This window comes from Bombus impatiens, unplaced genomic scaffold (assembly GCF_000188095.3).
Source record: "Bombus impatiens unplaced genomic scaffold, BIMP_2.2 scf_0517, whole genome shotgun sequence".
In the NCBI taxonomy this organism is placed as follows: Eukaryota; Metazoa; Arthropoda; class Insecta; order Hymenoptera; family Apidae; genus Bombus; species Bombus impatiens.
The window spans coordinates 1,498,970-1,523,937 of record NT_176936.1 but is presented as its reverse complement, the minus strand read 5'-3'; the positions used below and the strand labels follow the sequence as shown (position 1 = coordinate 1,523,937).

General features: G+C 35.0%; 4 protein-coding genes across 7 annotated transcripts; 1 reads left to right on the top strand and 3 right to left on the bottom strand.

The window, feature by feature from the left end:
- Window positions 1-489: 489 nt before the first annotated feature.
- Window positions 490-3,466, bottom strand: LOC100742911. Of its 2 annotated transcripts, none has more exons than XM_012388055.3 (5): window positions 3,310-3,466; window positions 1,219-2,728; window positions 957-1,079; window positions 729-876; window positions 490-650 (listed from the first exon to the last, which is right to left on the bottom strand). In XM_012388055.3, exons 2-5 carry the CDS (start codon window positions 2,279-2,281, stop codon window positions 560-562), a joined length of 1,425 nt encoding a protein of 474 aa, XP_012243478.1. In that variant the 5' UTR covers window positions 2,282-2,728; window positions 3,310-3,466; the 3' UTR covers window positions 490-559. The 2 variants fall into 2 exon arrangements, with proteins under 2 accessions (XP_012243478.1, XP_003491161.1); XM_003491113.4 differs by having other exon boundaries at window positions 3,315-3,466.
- Window positions 3,467-4,264: 798 nt separating this feature from the next.
- LOC100749008 (methanethiol oxidase) lies at window positions 4,265-8,418 on the top strand. Its single transcript, XM_012388054.3, has 9 exons — window positions 4,265-4,413; window positions 4,606-4,720; window positions 4,869-5,032; window positions 5,923-6,102; window positions 6,431-6,734; window positions 6,882-7,142; window positions 7,232-7,565; window positions 7,733-7,855; window positions 7,936-8,418. Exons 2-9 carry the CDS (start codon window positions 4,705-4,707, stop codon window positions 7,982-7,984), a joined length of 1,431 nt encoding a protein of 476 aa, XP_012243477.1. The 5' UTR covers window positions 4,265-4,413; window positions 4,606-4,704; the 3' UTR covers window positions 7,985-8,418.
- A 143-nt stretch (window positions 8,419-8,561) lies between these two features.
- LOC100748890 lies at window positions 8,562-20,322 on the bottom strand. 2 transcript variants are annotated; one of them, XM_033321883.1, is made up of 6 exons: window positions 19,360-20,322; window positions 17,705-18,008; window positions 14,469-14,664; window positions 13,829-14,043; window positions 10,429-13,592; window positions 8,562-10,382 (listed from the first exon to the last, which is right to left on the bottom strand). In XM_033321883.1, exons 3-5 carry the CDS (start codon window positions 14,563-14,565, stop codon window positions 10,938-10,940), a joined length of 2,967 nt encoding a protein of 988 aa, XP_033177774.1. In that variant the 5' UTR covers window positions 14,566-14,664; window positions 17,705-18,008; window positions 19,360-20,322; the 3' UTR covers window positions 8,562-10,382; window positions 10,429-10,937. The 2 variants fall into 2 exon arrangements, with proteins under 2 accessions (XP_033177774.1, XP_003491210.1); XM_003491162.4 differs by lacking the exon at window positions 17,705-18,008.
- A 483-nt stretch (window positions 20,323-20,805) lies between these two features.
- LOC100748776 (forkhead box protein K1) lies at window positions 20,806-24,924 on the bottom strand. Of its 2 annotated transcripts, none has more exons than XM_024369074.2 (6): window positions 24,725-24,924; window positions 24,172-24,506; window positions 23,115-23,837; window positions 22,759-23,018; window positions 22,367-22,469; window positions 20,806-22,282 (listed from the first exon to the last, which is right to left on the bottom strand). In XM_024369074.2, exons 1-6 carry the CDS (start codon window positions 24,839-24,841, stop codon window positions 22,108-22,110), a joined length of 1,713 nt encoding a protein of 570 aa, XP_024224842.1. In that variant the 5' UTR covers window positions 24,842-24,924; the 3' UTR covers window positions 20,806-22,107. The 2 variants fall into 2 exon arrangements, with proteins under 2 accessions (XP_024224842.1, XP_012243475.1); XM_012388052.3 differs by having other exon boundaries at window positions 24,172-24,555; window positions 24,725-24,866.
- Window positions 24,925-24,968: the final 44 nt, after the last annotated feature.

The following is a 24,968-nucleotide window of genomic DNA, read 5'->3' as shown; positions in this document are numbered from 1 at the left end:
AATAATTTTGTTTCCGCCCATCAAAGTACACTGTCCGACGATTTATCACGTTTCGCGGGAAGTCGTCCTTGACCAGTTATGAATAGTAGTGTCTGGAAGTGTGAACTACCTCGAATTATACAAGATTTTCTTGTTGATTCGTACGATACATTTCTGTATTAATTATTACATTCTCTTTTTCCGTTCCACAAAACCATTGTTGCATTTTCTCGTTTGATTTACCCTAAATCAACTCAACAACAATAGCAAAACTATTAGACTGGCGATTGTTGCTGTTTTTATCGTATTGGATACACCGCCGGAAAATTTAGGTCTTTGATCTTTTTAAGAGACGCGTTCATTTTCTAACCCGTCTAACATTAATGAAAAAAGAAAAAAAATGAAAAGATAGAATTGAGCTTATTAGAGCTTACAAAGGTAAAAGAGAACATGAAAGGAAAACAGTTATAGACGTATGTTATATTCATTTATTATTAATTTATTGATATTAGAGAACATAATGAAATAAATAGTACAAGAGCTTCTCTTATGATAATATAAATTACCTAACATAATTATTTTATTGGTTCATATTCCTAAAATTCATCTGAAGTTCAAAACGTCGGTTTGTTCGTACACCCTTCAAAACAGCTCTGCTTTGCTCTTTGTTTCTACAATAAAAAAAAAGTTTAAGAAATACTGGTATACTATTCTCTATTTTATAATTTTCGTAATTTTAATAACTTTACCTTGTTACTCGTGAAGTATTATTTCTCATGATACAATCGGTAGCTTCCAATTTTCTTATTTTTAATTTAAATTGATTGTAAGAATTTTTATTTAATGTATTAGATAACTGATTTTCACCCCGTGAGTTAGTCTTTTCATTTTTTGTGGCTAAAAGATAATATTCGCATATTTAAAGGTACATATTTGATATGTATTATAAAGCTTATTTATGGATATGGATATATTACTCAGTTCAGTATATCTGTCTACTACTCGTTTCCTTGCATCAATAATAGACTCTGCTTTGGCAAATATTTTCTTATGGATTTTAGCGAAATTTGGAACTTTCTTCGTTGTAGCAGGCTTTGAATCTACAATAAATACAGATATTTATATTGCTTTGTTTTAGGTTTCAATTGGTTTATAATTTTGCATAACAATAACGAAATATCTTAAATAAAGAATGTTCTTTATAACATAAAATATTTTCGACGGCAATTGACAGATTACCTGGAATTTGATTGCGGGATGGTGTTGTTACTACAATTTCGGGGATGGAATTTGATTTTTTACTAAAATCTCTAGTCAGCGACTTCATAATATTCTTTTTTGAACTGTTTTTGGATGAATTATTCTTAACATTATTAAGTTTTTTCTGTTTATTGTGATCTGCTAAAGATGAATTATATTTATAATCCAACAAACAGTTGGCATCCGTTTTCCGTTTCTTTTGATCAAAATTTTCATACTCAGTTCTTTGTTTTTTGTATAGTCTCTTCCGTAAATTTGGAGTCTTAGGTTCAATAAGTTCATAGGTATCATCTTTTTTTACTTCCCCTTGTTTTTCTTCTGTTGTTGATGCAATACTTTTTTGAACGTTTAATGTACTGCATTGTTCGTTTAATTCATAAGTTGTGTCGTCATTATATGATATCTGTTTTGTATTACGTTTATTATTCGTTCTATTAAATATTCCTTTCTCCTTTGGTGTAGAAGACGTAAAGGGTTCCACAAATGGTGTACTTACATCATCAAATGTTCTAATCATTTTATTATGTGGAGATGTTTCGAGAAAATGCGTTTGCGACTTATATGGTATATTTATTTGTTTAAGTTTATCATGACTTGTAGTCTGAGAATGATTAAATATGGCATGAAATATCTTCTGTGAAATATTTATATTACTATTGCTAAATTGATCATTTATATGTATGCTTATCCTAGATAGTGATGAAGATGATGTAACTTTAATAATGTCAGAAAGTCTTTTCAGTAATACTATAGGTTTCTTCAATTTAAATGCATTTTTTCTTAACATTTTGCTCATAAGTATATTTGTACTATTTTCTAGTTGTGAGCTCCTTTTGCTACTAGTGCAATGCAAATCTGTAATAGTAGGAATCTTTGATTTTAGTAATATTGGATTTCTAGATTTTAAGCATAATTTTGGAGATTTTAATCCCATCTTTGATTTTGAAACTCTTTTTAATATTGGACTTTTAGATTTTGAGCATAATTTTGGAGATTTTAATCCCATCTTTGATTTTGAAACTCTTTTTGAGGTATACCTCATATCAAACGAGGATATACTATTATGATTTAATAAGCTGCAATTTTCACTTACAGTATTATCAGATGTATGTAACTTTGATTGTAATTTCTTACTGTAAAGTAATAATGATACTTTATTATTTTCCTTTGATTTTGTTCAAGTATTTTCTCTGGCAGTCAACTTACTTGGTGGTTTCAATACTTATATTCTGATATTTTTAATACTGCTGTTCTTCTGATTCATGAAGTTTTGCAAAAGAGTATATCGATAAAAATTGTAGGGCTTGTAAAGAATTTACAAACCTCAACAATGTTTATAATAGAAATATATAATAATTCTATAACATATGAGTTGTCCTCAGTATTACTGGCTTGATAATTTTATTCTTTTAAAACTTTTTTTCTATATGAATCGATACAAGAACAATCCATTAATTCATTAAACTCTTCTGCTACTTCTTTTTGTTATCTGTAATAATATTTAAATAAGATATGTTACCATATAACAACTTATCAAACTTCTTTTATTTATTTATAACAGTTTTCAACTCTATAGATCAATGTTTATCATACAATATATAATTTGCATCATAATTGCTATGTTTTGTCTTGTTTTTCTATGAAATCTCCTTTATATCTAATCAACAGTAGCCCCTGTTATTGTTCTTATATTGTATTGAACATGAATTGATAAACAACTGTACATTGTGTTCTACAAATACATTAATCACTGGACTAATGTTGAATTTACAGTATAATGATACAAAATAAGGCAAATAAAATTAGGACAAAATCATATCCTGCACATGTAATATTGGAATAATACAAAATCATTTGATATTCAAACATACGTTATCAACAGACATTTTATTTTAAGTGTAGTAAGAATGATAATAACCAATGATTATCTTCAATATTGTCAATTTTTAATACAGAAATATTAAAAATTAGAAATAAAATAAAGAAAGGAACCTTTAGCTGTGAGATTACAATTTAGTTAGATAGATCTGTAAGATTTTCAAACTTAATTTTTTTTATAACATACAATACCTTACATTTTCAGTTAATTTTTGCATATAAAATCACTGTTTTGATATCCCGCGAAAAAAGTAATCAATATTATTTAATCCAAACAAAAAGAATTCGTTATATTTTGAACGGTATACTGTTTATACCTTGTGGCTCCTAGTAGTGCTAATTTTAAGAACTTTATGTACCTTGTGGCTCCTCGTAGCGCTGATTTTAAGAACTTTATGTACCTTGTGGCTCCCCGTAACGTTAATTTTAGCGCGATAAATATGAATCGTATAACAATGTAAGGGAGGCAATAAAAAAAAGAATTTTGATTTTAATAACAAAATTGGTTAATTATCATTGATAACTATCTATAATCACTCGCCAATTTACATATTTCATATGTGTATAAACATTGCTTTACCATATGATGAACACCAGTTAAATCCATTTTTTAACGTTAGTTATTAATAACCTCTTCATTTGGATATTAGATGAACAGTACTTTGTCATTTAAAACTGTGTACATATGTATGTGTGGAACAACGAAGATTAGATTTAGAACTATCGCTGCGCTTGAAAGGACCAGACTTTTCCCAATTAATTAAAATAAAACTTTATAATTTTCAAGGTTAATCCGCTTATTACTAAGCTGAAGCCTGTTATCCAATTGATTATCCAATTAAAATGTTGAAGAGTCTAAATCGTAATTTATTCAAGTTTTGTGTTTATTAACTAATTATGAGCTAATTGTCCTCTCGTTTCGTATCACTCTTATATCGCTTTTTGAAAGATTATTATTTCTAAAAATTTGGAATGGGTTTCATCAGACAGATTCTTCAGTTATCACGATTCATAGTATACTCGTTACTTTCTTGCGTCATATTATTTTCATTATATTTATTATTAAATTTCATCATATTACATCATTAAATTTATCTTCCACTAGCGATATTGAAACTCGTGGGAGAATAAGTCTTATAAAGTCCTATACAGTATATCATATGACAGAGAGGATTCTCTCTCTGATGATAATAAGTGGAGAATTCCAGTACCGTTATCTTTCACTCAACTCTAAATGTTCTTGAGGGATCAGTACAGAACGGCCTTGCTTGCGATCAAGTCGAAAACGTCTACATTGCATATACATAAATATTCGACCAACTGCATACTATTGACGTATGAAAATTAATTCTTTTTCAATTTCCAAACAATCACTTGCGTTTCTTTTTTACCATTATTAGAATATAACTTTTTATCTTTCCAACAAATTTTTTCTCTGTTCTATCGTTCTAATTGTTTTTTTTTCCATTTTCAATCTTGTCTTTCTAGTTTCGGCTCTTTGATCTGTCAATTGTTACTTAACGGAATTAATAATTTCCGCGTCATTTGACATCGATCATCGGACGAAATCTAGCAAACGCCAGCAGAATGCCGAAGGACAAAGGTATAGTTGTTACATTATTCTGTATCATAATAATTAGAGTTCGTGACTCTAAAGGTACAAGTATACGCACAGTGGCACAGTTTTGATTTAGATACACGTGAAATAGAGACTTCTGACATTAATTTAACGAACGTTATTATACACACAGGTTGCAAGAGTTGCGACGGTCCTGGCTATAGGTCACCTAGTGCAGCGATGCTCGAAGGACCACGTGAGAAATTGATATACGTCGCCTGTGTTCATACGGATCAAAATAAATCCGATGTCCTGTGCACCGTTGACGTAGATCCGGATAGTCCCGATTATTGTAAGGTACGATGAGCGTTACATAAAATTTAGTTATACAATTATACTACTTATAATAGCTTAATACAGTAGCTACCACTCATAAATATGCAAATATTTTAATCGATTTGTAAAAACGCTATTTGAATTTGATTAAGTATTCGATGATTAAGTACACAATTCGATTAAAATATACAATTAATGATGAATTAATAATGAGAAGAAACAACTTACTAGCTTTTTATAGAATCATCAATATAAATTTTCATCATTACTATAAATTTATGATCTATTAAAATACACAGCAATAAAGTATTTTACTATTTATTACATATACTACTATATACATTCGCTATTTAAATATCATTATTTGGATATGGGAATTAAAAAAGCTGAAAATCAAGAGTTGCAAGTAGTTATTTTACTAAAACAAAAGAAAAAAGAAATCTGAAAAATTACGGTTTGCAATTGCGAAGAAACGAATTGTAATCATTTTTCAAATATATTAACGTCACGAGATCATAAAGCCAAAATAGTATCTTATCGAAAGTTATTTCTATCGCAATAACATAAAATGTATCTGTAACTTTTTAAAATGAAGTAGTTACATATGATATGATATGAGTGAGATAGGTACGAGTATGATACGAGGTACGTAATCTTTCGTATTTGAAAACTCCAATCTTCCCAATTTATTTTTAGAATTTTATTATTTTTTGCTTCAGATTTTTAGCTGTATATTTCTAAATGCAAAAGTATTAAATGGTCCTTTGTTGTGTTAGAGGGATTGAGCACTTTTTATTTGAAATTGGAATAGATAAAATAGTCATAATACGAATGATACGAACGATGATATGATTTTACAGTCATTCTATGCGCGTCAAATCTTATTCACCCAAAATATTCATATTTCATAGATCGTTCACAAATTGCGAATGCCCTACATTGGCGACGAATTGCATCATTCCGGATGGAATATCTGTAGCAGTTGCCACGGTGTACCACGAAAACGGGACACCTTGGTACTTCCTTGTCTGGTGTCTGATCGCGCCTACTTTATCGATACAACCAATGAACGGGCTCCAACAATCAAAAAGGTTTGACTATCTTGTATGTTTATATAGGTATATGTACATATGTTATTGTACGTATAAGTATATAATTAACCGAAAATTTCATTTACATACATTAGACTGCAAATCGTTACAAATTTAGTTGGAAATTTTCTAAAGAAGATGGCATTATGAATAAAACGAGAATAAAAAAAAAAAGCGCATAAAATCGCGTTAGAAGCTTCATTTTCTGAAAATCAAGTTTGGAAACTTGACGTTCTTTTAATACAGGACTGAATTATTTTAAGTTATAATACTTTCGAAGTAAATATATGATATAATGATACGTATTGTTTGTATTCTTCTTGACTAGGTACTGAGCCCAACGGAGGTACACAAATACGGAGTATCGACATTGCACACAAGTCACTGTTCGCCAACCGGAGAAATTTTAATTTCCACGCTAGGCAAATCGAATGGAGACGCTACTGGTGACTTTCTCTGTATCGATTCCGAAACACTCGAAGTGAAAGCCACATGGACCATGGGAGAAAAAAAAGCAGCGTTTGGTTACGATTTTTGGTATCAACCGTATCACGATACACTTGTTGCAAGTGAATGGAGCGTGCCTAGAATTTTTAAAAAAGGCTTCTCTCCGGATAACAGCTCCAATCCTAGTTAGCTACTGTATTTTACACTTTTTTTCTTTTTCTTATGTCTAAGAGTATTTTAAATCATATTATGTATCTACTACTTCCTCATTGTTATAGTATAATCTAAAAGTAATTTTAATTAAAATCTCGTTCGATCTTTCCTTTTTATAGCGCTTTATGGCAGAAGCTTGAATTTCTATTCGTGGAACGAAAGAAAGTTAAAGCAAGTTTTGAATTTGGGCGATGATGGAATCGCGCCACTTGAAATACGATTTCTTCATGACCCAAAAGCTAACGTGGGACTCGTCGGATGTGCGATATCTTCAAATGTATATAAGTTTTACAAAATGCCGAACGGCGAATGGGCTGCAAAAAAAATTATTCAAGTTCCTCCGAAAAAAGTGGAAGGATGGATGTTTCCAGAGATGGAAGGTACGCTTAAGTCAACTAGCAGGAGACTCAGCTTTAAAGTACAGAATTATTCGTAATGTATCATTCTAATTTATTGTTTTCATATATAGGAATGATAACGGACATTTTGATCAGTCTCGACGACAAGTATCTCTACCTATCGAATTGGTTTCATGGGGATGTTAGACAATATGATATTTCTGACATGGATAATCCGAAGTTAACCGGACAAATATTTCTTGGAGGCTCAATTTTAAGTGATTCGAAAGTTCGTGTAATTGGAGACGAGGAATTAAGTAGCCAACCGAATCCAGTTCATGTCAAAGGCCGGAGACTCGACGGATCACCGCAGATGCTTCAATTAAGTCTCGATGGGACACGTCTATATGTGACTACTTCTATTTTCAAACCATGGGACCAACAATTTTATCCTGAACATGTCAAGTATGTGCATACTTTCCTTATGTTCCTTCAATCGTTTCTAATTAATTGTATACAAAATATGATATAAAATATAACATACAATATATACATAAAATTTTTCTATTGTAAGTTGAAATACTTTTATGAGTTACCGTATATCTTGCATACATACGTTTATACGATTCTAGAAATGGTTCGACCATGGTCAAGCTAGATGTTGATGTTCAAAATGGAGGCTTGAAACTCGATGAACAATTTTTGGTGGACTTTGGCACAGACAAAAATGACATTTTACTTGCACACGAAATGCGGTTTGAGTCTTATTATATTATTTGACGTTTCCTATTTTTTAATGTAATTTCAAAATAATAATTATAATTTCCGTTTCCAGCTATCCAGGAGGTGACTGTACATCAGATATATGGCTGGCGGAAGATTAATCTACTCGTCCATCGACAATATATATTTTCATTTTAATAAATAATATTTTAGATGCTTAGCAAAGTATCAGTGGTACATATAATCTTCTAATACACTGAAATACTTTACAAATATGATTGCCTTTGCGCTACGTTTTATCTCAATTATGTTTTGTAATCAAATGTTATATAAATATTAACAATTCTAAGAGCGAATATTTTCTTTTAACCTGTCAGAAAAATTGTTTTTTTACTAATTATTAATATTAGAAATACATTTTATAGGATAATTTATAGATTAGAAAGAAAAGTATATAATCCACTAAAATTTTATACTAAAAATAAATACTGCATTTATTTGAACGAAACTTAAGTTAATGTCTGATTCTTACTATAAACACGAAAAATTATAGATAGTGCAGAAAGTTATGGATTCCTAAATGGACTGTGATAAAGAAAACAAAGTTCATCCATAAATTATGAAATATACTTACGTACGTTGATTTGCTTAAAAGAAAAATAAAGAAATAAGTATCTTGCGTCGCAATCCAACGAATGATCGAACTAAATTTGTCTAATAATATTAAACTCTTTTTACCCCATCAATGAGGATACTTTTTATTTGTAAAAAATATAATAATATAATGCTGACGCTGCTGGCAGTAGCGATATTTTCAACGATGTTAGTGGTGCTGACAACGACGAGAAACGGTACAATAACAGTAACGATTATACAACAATGATGTTTCATGTAATCGCACAATATGGTAATTATTATTTATCTTAAATATAATGATAAAGGCGATAAATTAATGCAACAATAACGCGTATAATATGTATATATGTATGTGTGTATGTGTATATAATGACGAAAGTGTGGCAACATCAACAAATACGAGCCACGTTTTTTAAAACGATAAACATCATAATAACAGTACAAAAAGAACGTTACAAAAAACGATTGCAACTTATATTCCGATGAATTTGCTTCGAAATTGGCAATGGAATGGTGTACTTTAATCTAAATAGGATAGAGGAGGAGGAGAATGGGTGAATTTCGATTGTCTCGAAGAATTCGGTGCTCTTTGTGTGTCATCGTCGTCGTTCAAGTCGACTATGATCATATATGCGTAAAACTGAACAATTGATTCACAGCAGTTCAGTAGCGTAATCAACTTGATCGATTTATATTTAATTTAACCGAAAAGACAAACAGAGCTCGATAAATATAATACGCGTCGTTTCCCGTTTGTCTTGTTACACGTTCCATGATGTTCATAAACAGCATTGGTAATTATACAGAATAGAGTACAACTCATTAATTTCAATGATCTTGAGATATGTGTATTGTCGAAGACAATATTTTGAATAATATCTCACCACAACATTTGATCGCTCTATATTTAGCGATAAATTGTAATAGTGAAATTATTCAAAATGTTGACCTAACATATTTCAAAATCATTACAGTCCGTGAGATGTAGCATATTCTATATATATATAATTACCACATCATTTCCGACAATGTGAGCACGTACTCGCTTGCTACAGATGTAACGCGTACGCTACTTCACACCCTTGACACGGTGAAGTATCGTTAACCTTGTATCGGTATTCCGCTAATATTCTAAGTTGTTACGATATTAAATGTGATCTAATTAGAGAATTCGAACTATATACAAAAGAACGTAAGTTCTCGTCGATTAATATAATAGCAATTTTATCGATGTTTGGTTTAAGAGTTATTCACTCGAGGTGCGCTCATATGCTAAAAACTTTCTAACTTCGATATATACAATTTTTTATTTGGCATATCCTCGAGGAATAACACGCGTGCGCATCATTTTAAACAGACTTATAACGCACACGTGCAAACATTCGCAGGCACTCTTATTAATATGTATAACGCGAATACATTGTGCAAAAATTACAAGAATATAATCCGAAACTGAACACGAATTAAATCGTGGATGAAGCTGCTTTGTCGAACCTACTTACATATACATGGGTATATTACGTATGCGTAATATGTGTGACCGCAAAAAAAAGATCACGTTTCCGATACTTATTTCCTTCCTTTGGTACTTTATGATGATACTACATGTGGGGAAAAAACGCATTTTGGGATTGAAATTATTTTCTCATTCTCTTCCCTCCCTATCTCGCCTTCTCTCTATACACATGTGGATACGCGCACGCGCTACTAAGCAGGTGCAGAGTAAATCATATACATTATAAGGAACGAATATCTGTTAAAACGATACAACAATAACCATTCAAAATGCTCTTCATTAACTAACAAATTGTTTTCGATTTGAATGATTTAAAAGATATTCGCTTGCAACAATTATGCGTGCACTGTAGATGAATGGAAATGGAACATTAGCAGAAATTTGCTTCATCTACTGAATATTATATACTGTATACATACTGTATTTTATATACAGTATATATACTGTATCTACGAATATACTGTATTTTATATATTTTTGCATTTTATATGAATTCTGCGTACTTTCTACCGTCTAAATTTTGCATAAACCCATAAAAATTTAGAGTCTACCTACAGTCGTATTCAAATTCACTCTGTAGATTTGCAGAAAGAGGCGCGCGCGCGCATACACGCACGTTATACATATAGGTATAGATGTGTGTATACCTAAAATGTTTACCTATCTTATTTACCTATTTAATCAGTCATCCGCCTAATTTGCCATTATTCCTTGCTTCTTGTTCATTGGCATGAATAAAACGAGTGGAGCGATATAATTTCTGTTACAGATTTACGCTCGACGACACGAGTACGAACATTGTCCACTGATAATGTGCTCGCATCGAGATATTGTACAGAAAACAATTAACCCAACATGGAAGAAGAAACGGAAAGAAGAAATTGCGAGTCTGCACTCGTACGTTTACGTTCGCGTTTATAATTACATTTACGTAATTGTTCGTGTTCGTGTCCGTGACGGTGTCAATAAGGTACATGAATGTCCCTAGAAGTAGCTCGTTGCCGACAAATTTTGCAAACAGTGACCAAGCAAATGAGACCGAGAAGAATGGCAAGAGCAGCGCCTAGACCAGCTCCAGCCCATCCAGCAGAGCCAACGACGCTGGCCAAGCCACCGACACCGTTTCCAGATCCGGCCATGCTACCACGTTCCCCGACAACATCGGTGCCGCAAGTTTCGATGGATTCGTCGTTCGGTTCCTCGATTATTCCCAGCAAACCGGTACCGTTGTGCGTTGTTTTGAAGATCGACCGAGGTTCTGGCATAGGGCAATTAACAACACCGTTACAAACAAGTCGCGCGGGGATACAACCAGCGTCGCCCGGACATTGAAATCCACAATACTCCTCGAGCTTCTGCGTATTCAGAGCGCCCGAAGCATCGCGTGGCAAGTGATACAACTCCGTCCAAGCGATTTTAAACGCGGCTCTCGCCGGTGCCATCGAACCAGTGAATTGAACGATCACCGTCGGCCATTCGAATTCTTCTTGCTGTTGATCCGTTGGCAGTGAGGATTGCGACGGCGGCGGCGGCGATACCGGTTGCTGTAAGTGCGTTTGAGTTTGAATAGAATCCATGTTGAAATGTCCAGATTCGTGATCCCCGGACGTACGAATATTTGGGACGATCTGCGCTGCCGATATGATCGGCATTTCTCGTACGTAACTGACATTTTCACCGCATATGCCGAAATGCGGTTCGGCAGATCCGGGCAAGAATATCTCGAGTTTTCCATCCTCGCAGGATCTCGAGGCAAATTTGATCTTGTCGAAATGTAACCAAACGTCTCTGTCTCGATTCACTCGTAGTTCCCAGATACATTTGATCTGTCGAGGTGGCGCAACGTATCCGAGTGCTTCGTAATGAGGGAATTCAATTTCGCCGTCGGTCGTAGCTGGCAAAATCGCTGGGCCACATAATGGACTATGAGCGAACTCGTACCTTGCCTCGAACAACGGTGAGGATTGTTTAAAATAATTCGCTGCAGCGTGTGCACCATCTACTAGAAGCTTTAACTCAAGTTTTTCCCCTCGTGAGATCACGCGAAGCACCGGTTGCCTGTCGCTGTTTGGTCCATTGGTTATCGTCGATCGACAAATACAATGACCCCTACCGATACTGCTATTTTGTAATTGACGCGATGCGTGCTGCTGATGTTGCTGTTGCTGATATTGTTGATGCTGCTGCTGTTGCGAATACTGGTCATTGTTAACATCTGTGATAGACGGTTCTCTAACGATCAATCGATCGACTCGACTATCCCAACAGTTACCGCATTGCGCATACGGATGCACCTTGAAAGAGACCGATTCCACGATAAGAATCACTCGTGCGTATAATCGTTTGTCCGTGACGAAGGTATACGTGCAGGAAAGATCCGCCGGTGGATCACCTGGTCGCTTGTAAACCAGAGTATTTAATGGCGATCGAAATTTGCCAGATCGTTCTTTCCAGGAGGCGAACGTTTCGTCGCATTCGGTTCCAGGTACAGGCACGCCGAATCTTGTCGCATTGAAGAAATCATAATGCGCCCAATAATACAACGAACTGCCGGAGTAGCTTCCCGTTTTGCTCTCGAATTTAACGAACAGAGCGTTCGAGCTCGAAACGAAATCGTGCTTCTCCATTGGTTTGCTAAACGTGTCGCAGAAGGTTTTGATAATTTTCGCATCGTCCGGCCAATCGGCATCGTACAGTGTTAAACTTTCACCGCAGTCACCATCGTACGGTTGTATCGGTGACTCGATCCGGTTAACTCGAAAACTAGGGAAATAGAGTCTCGCGATCTCGCCAGCTCGACCTTTCAAAAGATAGGTACAGCTGGTATACGGTGGATACCAGTGCGCGACGGAGAGAAATATTCCTTCGTTACCGCTATGCAAAGATTCGCTATTTAACAACCAATCGCAGCTACCGTTTCGAACGCCAGCGGTCTCTACGTGACCCGGCCAATTACCAACGTTAAAATGAAAACCGGTATTTAACAGAGGTCCCGCTGGTGACGAGACAAATTCCACATAGAGATCCTCGCTGGTACCGATTATGCTATACGGGAATTTTCCCATACCACAAAACGTACCGATCGCCGGGCTATTTTCATCTTTGCCATCGTAAACTCGTATGTAGTCGTACGGACAATGCTCCGAGCCAGAGCTTATCGGTCTCATAGGGCAAGTCATTATATTCTCGCATCTTTGCCCGTCGATATTGAACTCCTCGTTCTCAATGTAGAGCTTTATAAAAGGCAGCCGTGTATTCAGTCGGTACTTACAATGTAACGCGCGCGGATAAATGCCTGGATAAGCAGGGCTCTGTACGTAACACGTTTGTAGCCTGCAATCCTTGAAAACTCGTTCGCAATAGCTACCGGGCACAATTTCGCCTCTTCGATTTGGGTAGAGTTCAGGATGTTGGCCGTATCTCAAGTATACCTCGAACTGTTGTTCCGCGCGGGAATCGAAGCTGAAGTACGTTTGATCCGTAAAGTTATCCGCGTGGAATATCACACGGACGAAACTTGTCTCGGAAATAAATGTTTGCGGTTGCTCCGACTCACCGCAATAAACTCCAGGATCTTTCCGATTGCTCACTTCTGTTTTCGTGTTTCCATCTACGATCTGCGAATTCCACCATTTACGTTAGTTAAATCGTATTTACCCTTCTCTTCTGTTGGCTCATTTGGCCTATAACATTTGATCGTAAAATTTCATTCGGCTCGTTAACGCGACTTTGCTACTACGATACAAGAAAATTGATTCTAATAATTTGTAACTCGTGATTGCACAATTTTACTAACGATATTAGTTAAATCGTACGAAAGAGCCGAAAGCATAGTATAATAAAATAAACATACCTGTAAATAACCGCCAGAGCAGGTGGTGGCATTTTCTAATACGCCAACTTTAAACTTCTTGAAACGAACTCGCAGGATCCAATCTCGTGGAGTTCCACGAAACGATCGAAAACGATACCAGCAAGATAGTGGTTTTCCCCAATTTGCGGAAGTCACAGCCGGACTCGATACATCTTCGTATAAATCCACTGTCTTGTTGCAATGATCTCGATCCGCTAAGAGGTGAAACGGAAGTGGAACGACAAAGAAAGGAAAGGAGAAGGAAAGGAAAAGAAGAAGACGAAGAAAAAAATAAAGAAAAACGGTTAGACATATCTATTTTCATTCTTCTTTAAATCTTAATATTCAACGTCTTAAAATTTGGCCTTGTATTTACATAGAATAATTAAACTGATCATATGATATGAGACGCTATTAAATTTATATAATTGCAGTTCCTATAATTTTTCGTTCATATCATAAGAGTTTACGTTCATATAAATGAATTCGATCAACAGGAATTCAACGTTGAATTGGACATTAACTAAAATTTCGTCTATATAGGTGGAATTTTACTTTATATATATCTTTGGATCTTCAAATTTCCGATAAATGCATACACAAACGTCTGCAGTCTACAAGTAACAAAAGAACGTATTACCTCTGCGGATAGCAGCTGGACTGGGGGTGGCAAAAACGAACAGGAAAAGAGCGAAGAATCCCCAGCCCCAAGTGCCCGACACCACCGGTATAAGCATTCCAAGTTAGGCACGCCGTTCCACGATCTCCTTATACTGTCAATCTAATTTCAGGTTTTCGCTTCCTAGCATCGCTTGTCCTCTTTTATTTGACAATATCTACAAATTCAAATGTATATACATGAGCACATCCTACAGCGTATTCCGTGGCGAGTATACCTTTTTATCTTCTTTCACAAGATCTAAGATTTGTTTGTAATTTATATTTTAACGTCTCTATCCGATATTATACACTAAGTAATTAAATTAATTATTTATACATTATGAAAGAATCAATTATTTTACAAAGAACACAGGTATAGAAAGTGTTAGAATTAATAAGATTAAGATACCATCGAAATTTTATTTGACAATATAAATTTTGTTCTACGTTTGTGAATTTTCGCGAATCGATCTATAGCACTGTCTTCGCTTAATTCTACATCACAATGTATATCTAACAACGTAAGCCCAATGAATCAATCTATCCACTACTATAGTTGATTCAAACCACGTATCAAGTCTACTTTTTAAAGTAGAAAACGATCTCTCTATACTTGTAGCACTTAAAGGTAGTGTAATTAGAATTCTTAGAAGAACATGTAAAGTAGGATACATACGACAGTCACAGAGTTCGAACGATTTAATTGCTCTATATGAAGGAACCAGTCTTTCTCTGTCTTATTTTACATTCCACAACTCCAACTCAGAGATAATGATCTTCTCTAGCGTATCGATAAGTTTCTTTAAAAAAGTGGAATATTTTTCAACAACTTTCCAAACTGCTTCTTTAAACAAGGTATTATCTTTCAAAGTTGTTGAATTATGAAATAGAATTGATAAATAATAGAAATCTATACTTTCTTCGGAAAATCGATATTTCGAATCTTTAGTTACACTTTCTCTTATTGAGATGTAAATAAATTGAGTATAATACGCAACAGAATCGTTGGCAGGATAGTTTTATCACAATTCTTCTACGATACCACAAGCTTTCTCGTAAATACTGGAAAACGTTTCCACACACATATCACGTTTTGTTTTTAAAAGTTTAAAAGTATCCCCAAGTATATTCTGTGTTGATCTAACCCCTTAACCTACAACTACGGGTATAGCCCGTAGTACGATTATCGGGCCAAACGTAAATATTACGGGCATAGCCCGTAGTAGATGATCGAACCAAACGTAAATCGGCCCAAAATTCTCGAACATAAATCGTAGGTTAAGGGGTTAAGATCAATGCGAAGCTATCGAAAAAACATCTTCATTGGACCGTAGACCTTAACAAATCGAGAAGACAAACAATTGTGACTAAAAATCCTAAATTGTTTCACAAAGTCCGAAAAGTTGATGTTCCATTACATTCTTAAGCGTGTAAATGCGTTTAGATAAAGCGGCAAAACGTGTTAAGGTTTCCTTTATCGTACCTACTACATTTCTAATCGAATTGACAACGATTTGGATATTGATAAATTAAGAATGTGACTGTAAATGTTTTTGTTTTTAAATTAAATCATACGCTGTAGTTCCTACGTAATTTCCGATATCAAGTGCAATAGCATTATTACTCTTTTCATCTGGATTAAACGATGAACAAAGTTTAAATCTTTTGGCCTAATTCGTCGCAAACATTAACATTTAAGTTCGTTTGCATATCGGACGTATTTGTTGTTGGTGATTGTGAAATCATCTTCGACATTGGGCAAAAGAAAACTTAAATAGTATTCTTTTCGTTTCTTGCTAATACTTCGACTATCTTTAATTTTCTTATCGAACTTGTTTTTATTCAAATTGTCTAGAAAACAAAATAATGTAATACTTGTAGAATAATTCTTGTATGCAATAATATTAAGTGAGAAAGGAGAGATCTCTTGAATTTTAGCAAAAAATATCGTTGTTTCTTTAGTCCATAGATCAATGGTTTATATTCAATAATAAAAAGAAAAAAGTTATACTTTTTTGCGTCTTAATTCATTCTCATAGGAGGAAATCTATATTTAAAATTAATTCTTTTAATTTTTCTGCTAATTAATCTTTTTAGCGAAATGACAGTATAAATTAAGGAGAAAAATCCATCTCTCAATAAATTATTCCTAGCACCTTTTCTTGAAAACAATTCTCATATCATTTTTCATCAACCATATAATTGCGAAATTATACAAAGCCATTTATTTAGAAACATATGTGCGTTTAAAACTATAAAAGAAAAATATAAAAGATTTTCGCGTGAAAATTTTCTGTTCAACTTATTTGTCACGTATTTCTATATGTATATACACATTTTTATAAATTCTATGAAATAAAAGATAAATGATTTCGAAAATAACAATTACATGTATAATAAAAATATAAATATAATTATGCTCTGTCGCTAGCTTTTTTAGAATACAAATTTTACAATGCTCATTAATACGAATAGTAAATTATAAGGAGAGAAATATCTGAGTTGCCATTACGTTCTGGAACTGTAATTTATAAGGATAACAGATTAACAAGGATGAATAAAATCAAAAATATACATACTATTCTTTCTTGTATCTATTCGCTACGCGACTAAACATACGGTATCTCAGACTGCTTCGGCTAACAACTGCGAATCTGATCGACTGATCGACATACATTTGTTTCATCAGGGGACCGGTCCTGACGCGACCCCGATGTACACTTGTCATTTCCTCGTACGATTCGTAGTAAAGTTTCTTCTGTGAGATATTTAGAAACATTTTCAAGTGATATTCTGCAAACGTTCTAAAAACGTCCATGCACTAACAAGCACGCCCGCTAAGCATACAAATCGTAAACAATAATATATGTATATATACATTCACAACACATTAAGTATATATCTAACACTTTTCAGAATGTGATACAATATTTTTATATTTTAATACTCTTAGGGAGAATAGGCGATCGCTCTTATCGCCCCCCTCTGAATCTACCACTAAATGTATTACGATATCTTTTAAGATATATACTGCAAGTGAAAACAACATAACGCGATCTAAATGAAACTGAAAAAAGCTTATCGGTAAAAATACAGTTAAGAAAAATGCGAAACGAATTCTTACTTGGTACCTTTGTTTCTTCGTCTTAACACCTACATCGCAAATATAATCTGCAGGCTATGGTCAAAGATAATTCTTAACAAAAATTCATTTACTCGTTATATGGATTAAGCAAGCCCGGAAATTGCTCGTTCCGTCGTTTGCTCGTTCACTCCAAAACGGGGCTATAATTGATTCAATCCGTGTTAACTCTCCTCTTGTTGACAGTTCAGGACCGAGCAAATTACGTATATTCTCCGACTCCCCCTTTTCTGTACGCACAACTACGTAACTTTCACTCTTTCAGCTCCATTTTTCTCCTATTTGTTTCTTCCGTTTCGTCCAAGTCGCCGCGCTGATTTCAAAGCTTTTCCGAGATAACGAAACTGCTACACATCGATATAACACAGGCATAAATCACTGTCAAAAGAACAGAAAAAGAGCACGACAAAGTCATAAATAATAAGATAGTAGACAAGATTTAAATGTATAAATTATACGAAAAAAAAACTCGCGCAAATATGAGACAAAAATATGGTGATAATATAATGAAAATAACTTCCGTTTTATATGAATTACCACTCACTGTATATTTCAGTCTCGATATCGCATCGCCTGTTTAACGCCCGCAACACAATACGAACACGTGGCTCTTGAAGTCATACTACACTTTTTCTTACATGAATGAGCAAAAAAAGAAAGGAATTACTTACTTAGCTGAGGTATCTTCAAAACGAGGTCGACGTTATATTTGTCACAATAAAGAGTACTTTTACTACCTGTAGAACGCGAGAATGTGGCACATGTTTAGAATAATAAGACGTAATCGAAGATTTTCGTGTGTTCATAAATAAATCGGTCTTTTATAACTTACTGTAAAAATATAACGAAATTTTGTTGTCTCATATACAATTTCAAAATACAGACTTATATACAGCTAGATATAGAATTTTCGTTGATGAAGTTGCGAAAACGCCACCAACGAGTATCAACGCAATTTTGACAATATTTATCAGTTATACGGAAATAGTCGATACCGATATCATAAGATAATCATATATATATATATATGATTATATTATATGATTATATATATATATGTATATATTGTTCAAGATGAATCATTTTTCAAAAGTTCCTCTCACATAATCATACTGATAAACCGAATACGCGGTAAATACTGCGCGAGCGCAGACAAGGTTTTCACGAGGTAATGGATACCAGGACACTGCATTATCGAAAGATCATTAGCAGAAGCTGATCTTTTCCCTCTAGATATCTCTCTCTCTCTCTCCTTTTCTCTCTTATTCTTTAACCACCGATTATTATATTCTTTCGCATTTTCCCTTTATATTCCTGCTGTTGTTCTGTCTTTATTAGCACATGTTCGATTAAACTCGTAGCTTGATCAATTATTGCCGTGTTACACACGTATGAACGCGATCGTGAGTATATCAAAGGGAAACAACAAAAGAACAATTGTCCAAAATAAATTCGCACGAATATGTATACTTGTTACGATTATATAGGAACACAGAGGGAGAACGACAGGGCAGAACTTGCAGTTGGAATGAGGGTCAAACATATAGCGACAAAAGAGACATGAAAAGTAAAAATCAACGCAAGATATGAGAAAACAAGTGAAAGGTAAGAAGAAAAAAGAACAGAAGGAAGATTAAGTAGATGCAGAAACAGCAGGAACAGAAGCTTCCGAGAAAATCAAAATATGAACGAGTATTAAACAAAAGGGTAAATCGAATCGCTACTGTACCAATTAAGATATCGAGGTTCCATCAATAGTTGACTCAAAAATTTGGAACGTTGACTGGATGAGAGGCTTGTTGGCTTCTTGGTTGACTAGCTGACTGGCTGACTAGCTGACTAGCTGTCTGGATAGATGGCTAGATGGCTGGATACCTAGCTGGCTGGCTGGCTGGCTGGCTGGCTCGCTCGCTCGCTGGCTGGCTGGCTTAACGTCCGATGAGAGATTCGGGTCGAACGTCGCGCAAACTCTCTACACCCTCTTTCTTCTTCGCTTTCCCTCTTGCCCTCTCTCACTTCCCTTTTCTTCCTTCTCGTTTCCTTTCTCTATTTCCCTTTCTCCTATAATCCCTTTTTCCATATATACTTGCTTTTTTACAAGTACCCTTTACTTCCCATCATATCTCTCGCAAACATGTACCTTAACTCATTATAGCGAGCCTGTCTTATTTCTCTTATTACGTTCACTTCTTCCACATTGTATAATAAAGGTGGAGATAAGAGTGTATGAAAATATTTATTTTAATCCTCGTGAAATGGACGTTATTATTCATACCATGCTCCAAGTTTTTCTTCTTTCTTTTACTTATGGTTAGTAGAATTCATTTCTGACTCTCTGTTTTTCAAGATTTATCCGACAACAACATTCGTAAATAATAAATGATTAAATGAATTTTAGAAAGCAAGAGAGTCGAGAGACCGAGTAAGAAGATGTCAGCAATTAAGAACAATATCTGTGGATAATTGTTAAGGGTCACAAAAAAAACCTAAAAAAGAAGAAAGAAAGAGAAACAAATATGCATATCCGAAGTCGAAATCGTAAAACAAAAATACGGAATTTTTTATACAGAATAAACGTTTTCGATTATTAGTATAACTTTGATGATCCGAATTTAAGGGTAGGAAAGTTATTTTTGGGTAGAAAACAGAAACATCTTGTTTCCCTTAAGTTTGATGAAAAGATAAAAAAAGAAATAGAAAAATAATCGATTCAGAGGATCGATTCGTTGGATAGATTATAATTGATATTTCAAGTTATTCAAATAACCGATGCATCGTTCTACCTCGCTTCTGCTCTTCTCGTGAAACGATACCGATATCTCGTTGATATATTAGTTGCTCGATGAAAAACAGAATAACATTTATTTAGTTTGATTTTGCAATACAATAATTATCGACAGTGAAAAACTGAATACAACTCTTTCGTTTTGCTATGTCAATCCAAATGTGCAACCGAAATGCGTTCCTGTCAAGTTTGAAAATCGAAAAAAAAATTGAAAAAGTCCTGATAGAATTACTCCAGTTTGAGCTAATCGTTACATAATTTTGAATTTTACACCTGATCGTCATTTTAAATTATCATTTCATCTTATTGTTCATCTATCTCGTACCACGAGAGCAAGCAGACATTTCTCGATTTTGTTCAACACAGAGAGAAACAGTTCGAAGCAATGAATGTTCGTTTAAGAGTTTATTTACAAGTGGCAACAAAAATACTATCACCTCTTCCTGTATGATTATAGTATGTTAATATCTTCGTTAGATAAACAGGCACGTCAGAAAGAAATTTCGATCGACGTATTCAGCATAAGATTATTGCTTGTTCTTTTTCTTTTCTCTTCGTTCTTTCATTTCTTTCTTTTTAAATAGAAACTTTGTAAAATCATACGCAGAACTATAATCTAAAGTTTGTCTCTACGATTCGCGAGCATTTTCATTGAACGCGAATTGCGTCATAATCAATTTCATTGATCGATTCATACAACGTGAACAATCAATCGACGAGATCGAAGAATCGGAAAGAACCAGTGAATATTCCTCTTTTTTAGCCAATAATAACCGGATATTAAACAAAAACAACGTGTACCAGATCAACGTGGTTCAAAATTTTATAATTCAAACTCATATGAGCTTATTTACGATTGAAAATATGTATAATTTTCAACAAATTTCTCAAACAAGTTCATTTACCAGTATTGGCATCGTCCTAGAACAGGTGACCTTTTCTTTTGCAAAGCACTAAGGCGAACAACGTGAGCTGTTTTAACATAATATTTCCTTCTATTGAGATTCAACATCTTTCGAATATACTACGATATAACTTCATCCAAGATGTTTCTTATATATAATACTCTTCCACGAGTGTTACAAATATTTATTCCCTCTTATAAATACATCAAAGCTCCCGTCGCCTCCTTGTACCTGTATGTCATCAAAGAAAAACATAAAAAATTTACTCAACGAAACACGTGTATGTGCATACTGATGATCATGACGACTGAATAACCCTGGTACTACGTCAGCAGTTGATTCAAGTTCAAAAGTTGGAGAAAAGAAAAGATACAACATCAGAACTAGTTTTCAGAATGTGAGACGAGGGAATAACTTTGTCTGCTCTCGCTTTTCTTACGAATATTCCACTTGTTGCGTAAAACAGTAAACTGTATCGAGTATTTATCATACGCAGAAAATAAAGTAACCACTATGTGGTCAAATGAAAAACGGTACAGAACTGAGTGTGTACATGTACGTATTTGTCGGCGCGCGCGCATCAAAGATGAAAATGTATGGAGAGATTTAAACGTGGTATGGATATGGGCATCGATTCGAAATTCTGAACATTAAGCGTGCACGTGTTTACGGACGCACACACGAACAAGTGTGAGGTACACGCGCGTGCAGATATATTTGACAATGAGCGAGTAGCGCGATGTAACAAAAAATGTCCTACGTAACGATAGTCTAGGACAACGATGGTTCAGTGGTCGTCCATATCATGAACACGTTGACGTTTCGTCGATGGAGGTTGGTGTTCAGGTGGTTCAGGACTTTCGACAATGGCGAGCGGTGCTGGTGATCCAGGAGAACTATCCGATTCCTCGTGTGAACGCTTCGCAACTCCGACGCCTGCGTCGGGACCAATAAAGCTTCCACTGAATGTGATGGTACAAAATGACAATCAATTTCAATGAATCGATAGAAGAATACAGCAAGGAAAATATTGAGTACGGACGTACCTATAATTATACGTGGTCTGTACAATAACAGGAGCTGGGCTATATTGACCAGCTGGGGAAAGAGAATGCTCTTCTGTAGTATTTCCAGATACGACGTACTTATCTAAAAAAATATCGTAGTATATTTAAAATGATAGATACTTTTATGATTGATGACGACGGTAAGATATATACGTAAAGCCGTGGACATACAGAGAGTGGAAAGCGGTAAGCAGCAACCTCAACATTTGGAGTATTGATGTTGCCTATACCATCACTTATTTTACCGCTTTCTGTATGTCCACGGCCTAAGAAACTACCGGTAAGGGAGCGAATACAACTTGTAGTATCTGAAAAGAGTTTTTTCTCTAAAATAAGAAACATAAAAAAAGCCATAATAAAAACACTATTACCTTCTCTGGTTGTATCACCACTAACACCGTTCGTGACAACAGTAATCTGTTGCATTAGACGACCTTTGTGAGACGATTGACTCGAGGATGCATAAGGATGACCAGGTGATCCTGGTGCGGACTGACTAGTCAACTGACCAGCCGGAGAAGATACAGTACTATCTGGATACGATTCTGGTCCTGGCGAAACTTCTCTGCTAAGACATTCTGGTGTCATCAAACCACTAATTCCGACGTGAGATGGAGAAGCAGGCGCACTTCTATATGATTTGAAATGTTACAAGCATTAGATTAGAATTTTTAATAATTGGTATATATGGAACTCGAAAATAAAGATACTTATAAAATTTATCTACCTGGATGAAAGTCCAAAAGGAGCTCGGAAACATGGAACTCCACGTTGTCTTCTTTGTCTAAATGCTTGTTCTATAAGTTTTGCTTCCGATTGAGGATCTATTCGCCAAAAAGATCCTTTACCTGGTTCTTCTTGGCTCCTTGGTACTTTGATAAAATAACGATTCAATGAAAGATTATGCCTTATTGAATTTTGCCATCCCTTATCTGCAGTTCTATAATATGGGTAATTCTTGGTAATATAAGAATAAATGCCAGATAACGTAAGCTGTTTATCTGCAGCAGATGCTATTGCCTGAACGATTAATTGCGCGTATGAGTATGGAGGTTTAGAATCATCTTTCGGAGGACTACAATTCGCTGTTGTACCAGGACTTATTTGTCTATTAGAACTTTGTCCACCCTCGTGTCTCTCCATATTAGAATTTTGTGAGTCATTTGCAACAGCAGCTGCATACACAGCCACCATCTGTAGATCTGCTGATATGTTTCTCCTTCCTTGTCCTGCACGTGGACTTGCAGGACATGAATTAGCAGCACTTATTGTTCCAGTAGGAGAAGGGAATGGGCTACTATAGCCTGCATCCGGAATATTAATACGTAAAGGTGGTAATGGTGCTCTATGTTTTGGAGGAGAGCGCACACATACATTACTTTCTTCCTGTTCATCTACCAACGATTGAAATACAAGTCTTATATTTGTACTTGGAAATCTCAATGTACATCTGAAACAGAAGAAACATGCGACTGATCAAAGAGAATAAAGGAAGAAACAAATGAAGTATCTGAGAGAAAGTGCAAAGAACAAGTAAAGCTCTTAAATAAATTCTCTGCTTAAAATTGTTTGCATAGAATATCACAAGACAATTTTTTATTGTTATCACGTATGAAACTATAAGATATAATTTGAAAAAGACAACATCGCCAAATGATGAGGCTATCATAAGTCATGACTGAAAAGAGACTGTATAAAAACCGTATAACAAGTTTGCCAGTGGCATGCGAGAAACGTGCAAGAAAGGTTAAGTCGGCTCGATAAAGCTCCGAAAGATATCTTACGTCTTTGGTAATCGGAACTCAGCCGCACTCTTTCGTTGGAAAATTCCATCAACAAAAACACCATTTTTACCATTGCAAACCATAAAAAAATACGGGTGATCATAGTAGATTTCAAGGTGTCGTCGTGAGATAAAGCTGGAGTGGCCCATGTTGACGTCGACCTCACCCTTGCTGCTGTTACGTCCGATAGTGATACTATGCTGTCTAACCATGTATTCAAACTCGCGACCCTCTAACCGTGCAATCGGTGCACCTTTTGCTTCCGGGTTCCACTGCATCTTCGTCGGGCTGGCCGGTGCCGACTTCAGTGCCAGAAGGGCCCACGCGTCGCTCTCCTGAGTACGGGAGTACGTAGTAGACATAGCACCGAGTAAGCGAACCCTCCTTTGGGATAGAATGAGAGAGGGAGAAAAAGGAGAAGTAGACAGATATAGATAGATAGTCAGATAGATAGATAAATAAACGAATAGATAATTAATCAGATAACTAGATACATAGATGCGGATAGAGAGCGATAAGTTACCGCCAGAGGAGGAAACAATCCTAAAATTACCTTGTATATGCACACCTTGCAAACTATAGGACCGAGGATTAGGAAAATAAACGGATTGATTAGAAGATTACACCAATTAATATCGACGATAATGCGAGGAACCACGTGAAATAGCATATGAAATTCAATTTATTGAAATAATCAGTTGCCGTACAAATTCGACAAGCAGCCAATCGAACAATCAATCGATTAATCGACTGATTAACTGATCGTCTGACAAATTGATTCGATTGATCGATCGGCC

Bases quoted from the DNA above. Each gene is read 5' to 3' on its own strand.
- LOC100742911 (XM_012388055.3), bottom strand. From the start codon at position 2,281: ATGAGGTATACCTCAAAAAGAGTTTCAAAATCAAAGATGGGATTAAAA. The intron at 877-956 runs GTAATATATCCA...ATTATCTTTTAG, and splicing joins AGACAGATATACTGAACTGA to CCACAAAAAATGAAAAGACT. The intron at 651-728 runs GTAAAGTTATTA...TTTTTATTGTAG, and splicing joins AATACTTCACGAGTAACAAG to AAACAAAGAGCAAAGCAGAG.
- LOC100749008 (XM_012388054.3), top strand. The intron at 6,735-6,881 runs GTTAGCTACTGT...TCCTTTTTATAG, and splicing joins GGATAACAGCTCCAATCCTA to CGCTTTATGGCAGAAGCTTG. The intron at 7,566-7,732 runs GTATGTGCATAC...ATACGATTCTAG, and splicing joins TTTTATCCTGAACATGTCAA to AAATGGTTCGACCATGGTCA.
- LOC100748890 (XM_033321883.1), bottom strand. From the start codon at position 14,565: ATGCTTATACCGGTGGTGTCGGGCACTTGGGGCTGGGGATTCTTCGCT. The intron at 14,044-14,468 runs GTAATACGTTCT...TTCACCTCTTAG, and splicing joins TCCAGCTGCTATCCGCAGAG to CGGATCGAGATCATTGCAAC. The intron at 13,593-13,828 runs GTATGTTTATTT...TGGAATTCGCAG, and splicing joins GCTCTGGCGGTTATTTACAG to ATCGTAGATGGAAACACGAA.
- LOC100748776 (XM_024369074.2), bottom strand. From the start codon at position 24,841: ATGCTATTTCACGTGGTTCCTCGCATTATCGTCGATATTAATTGGTGT. The intron at 24,507-24,724 runs GTAATTTTAGGA...TCCCGTACTCAG, and splicing joins GCAAGGTGTGCATATACAAG to GAGAGCGACGCGTGGGCCCT. The intron at 22,470-22,758 runs GTAATAGTGTTT...ATATTTTTTTAG, and splicing joins TGGTGATACAACCAGAGAAG to ATAAGTACGTCGTATCTGGA.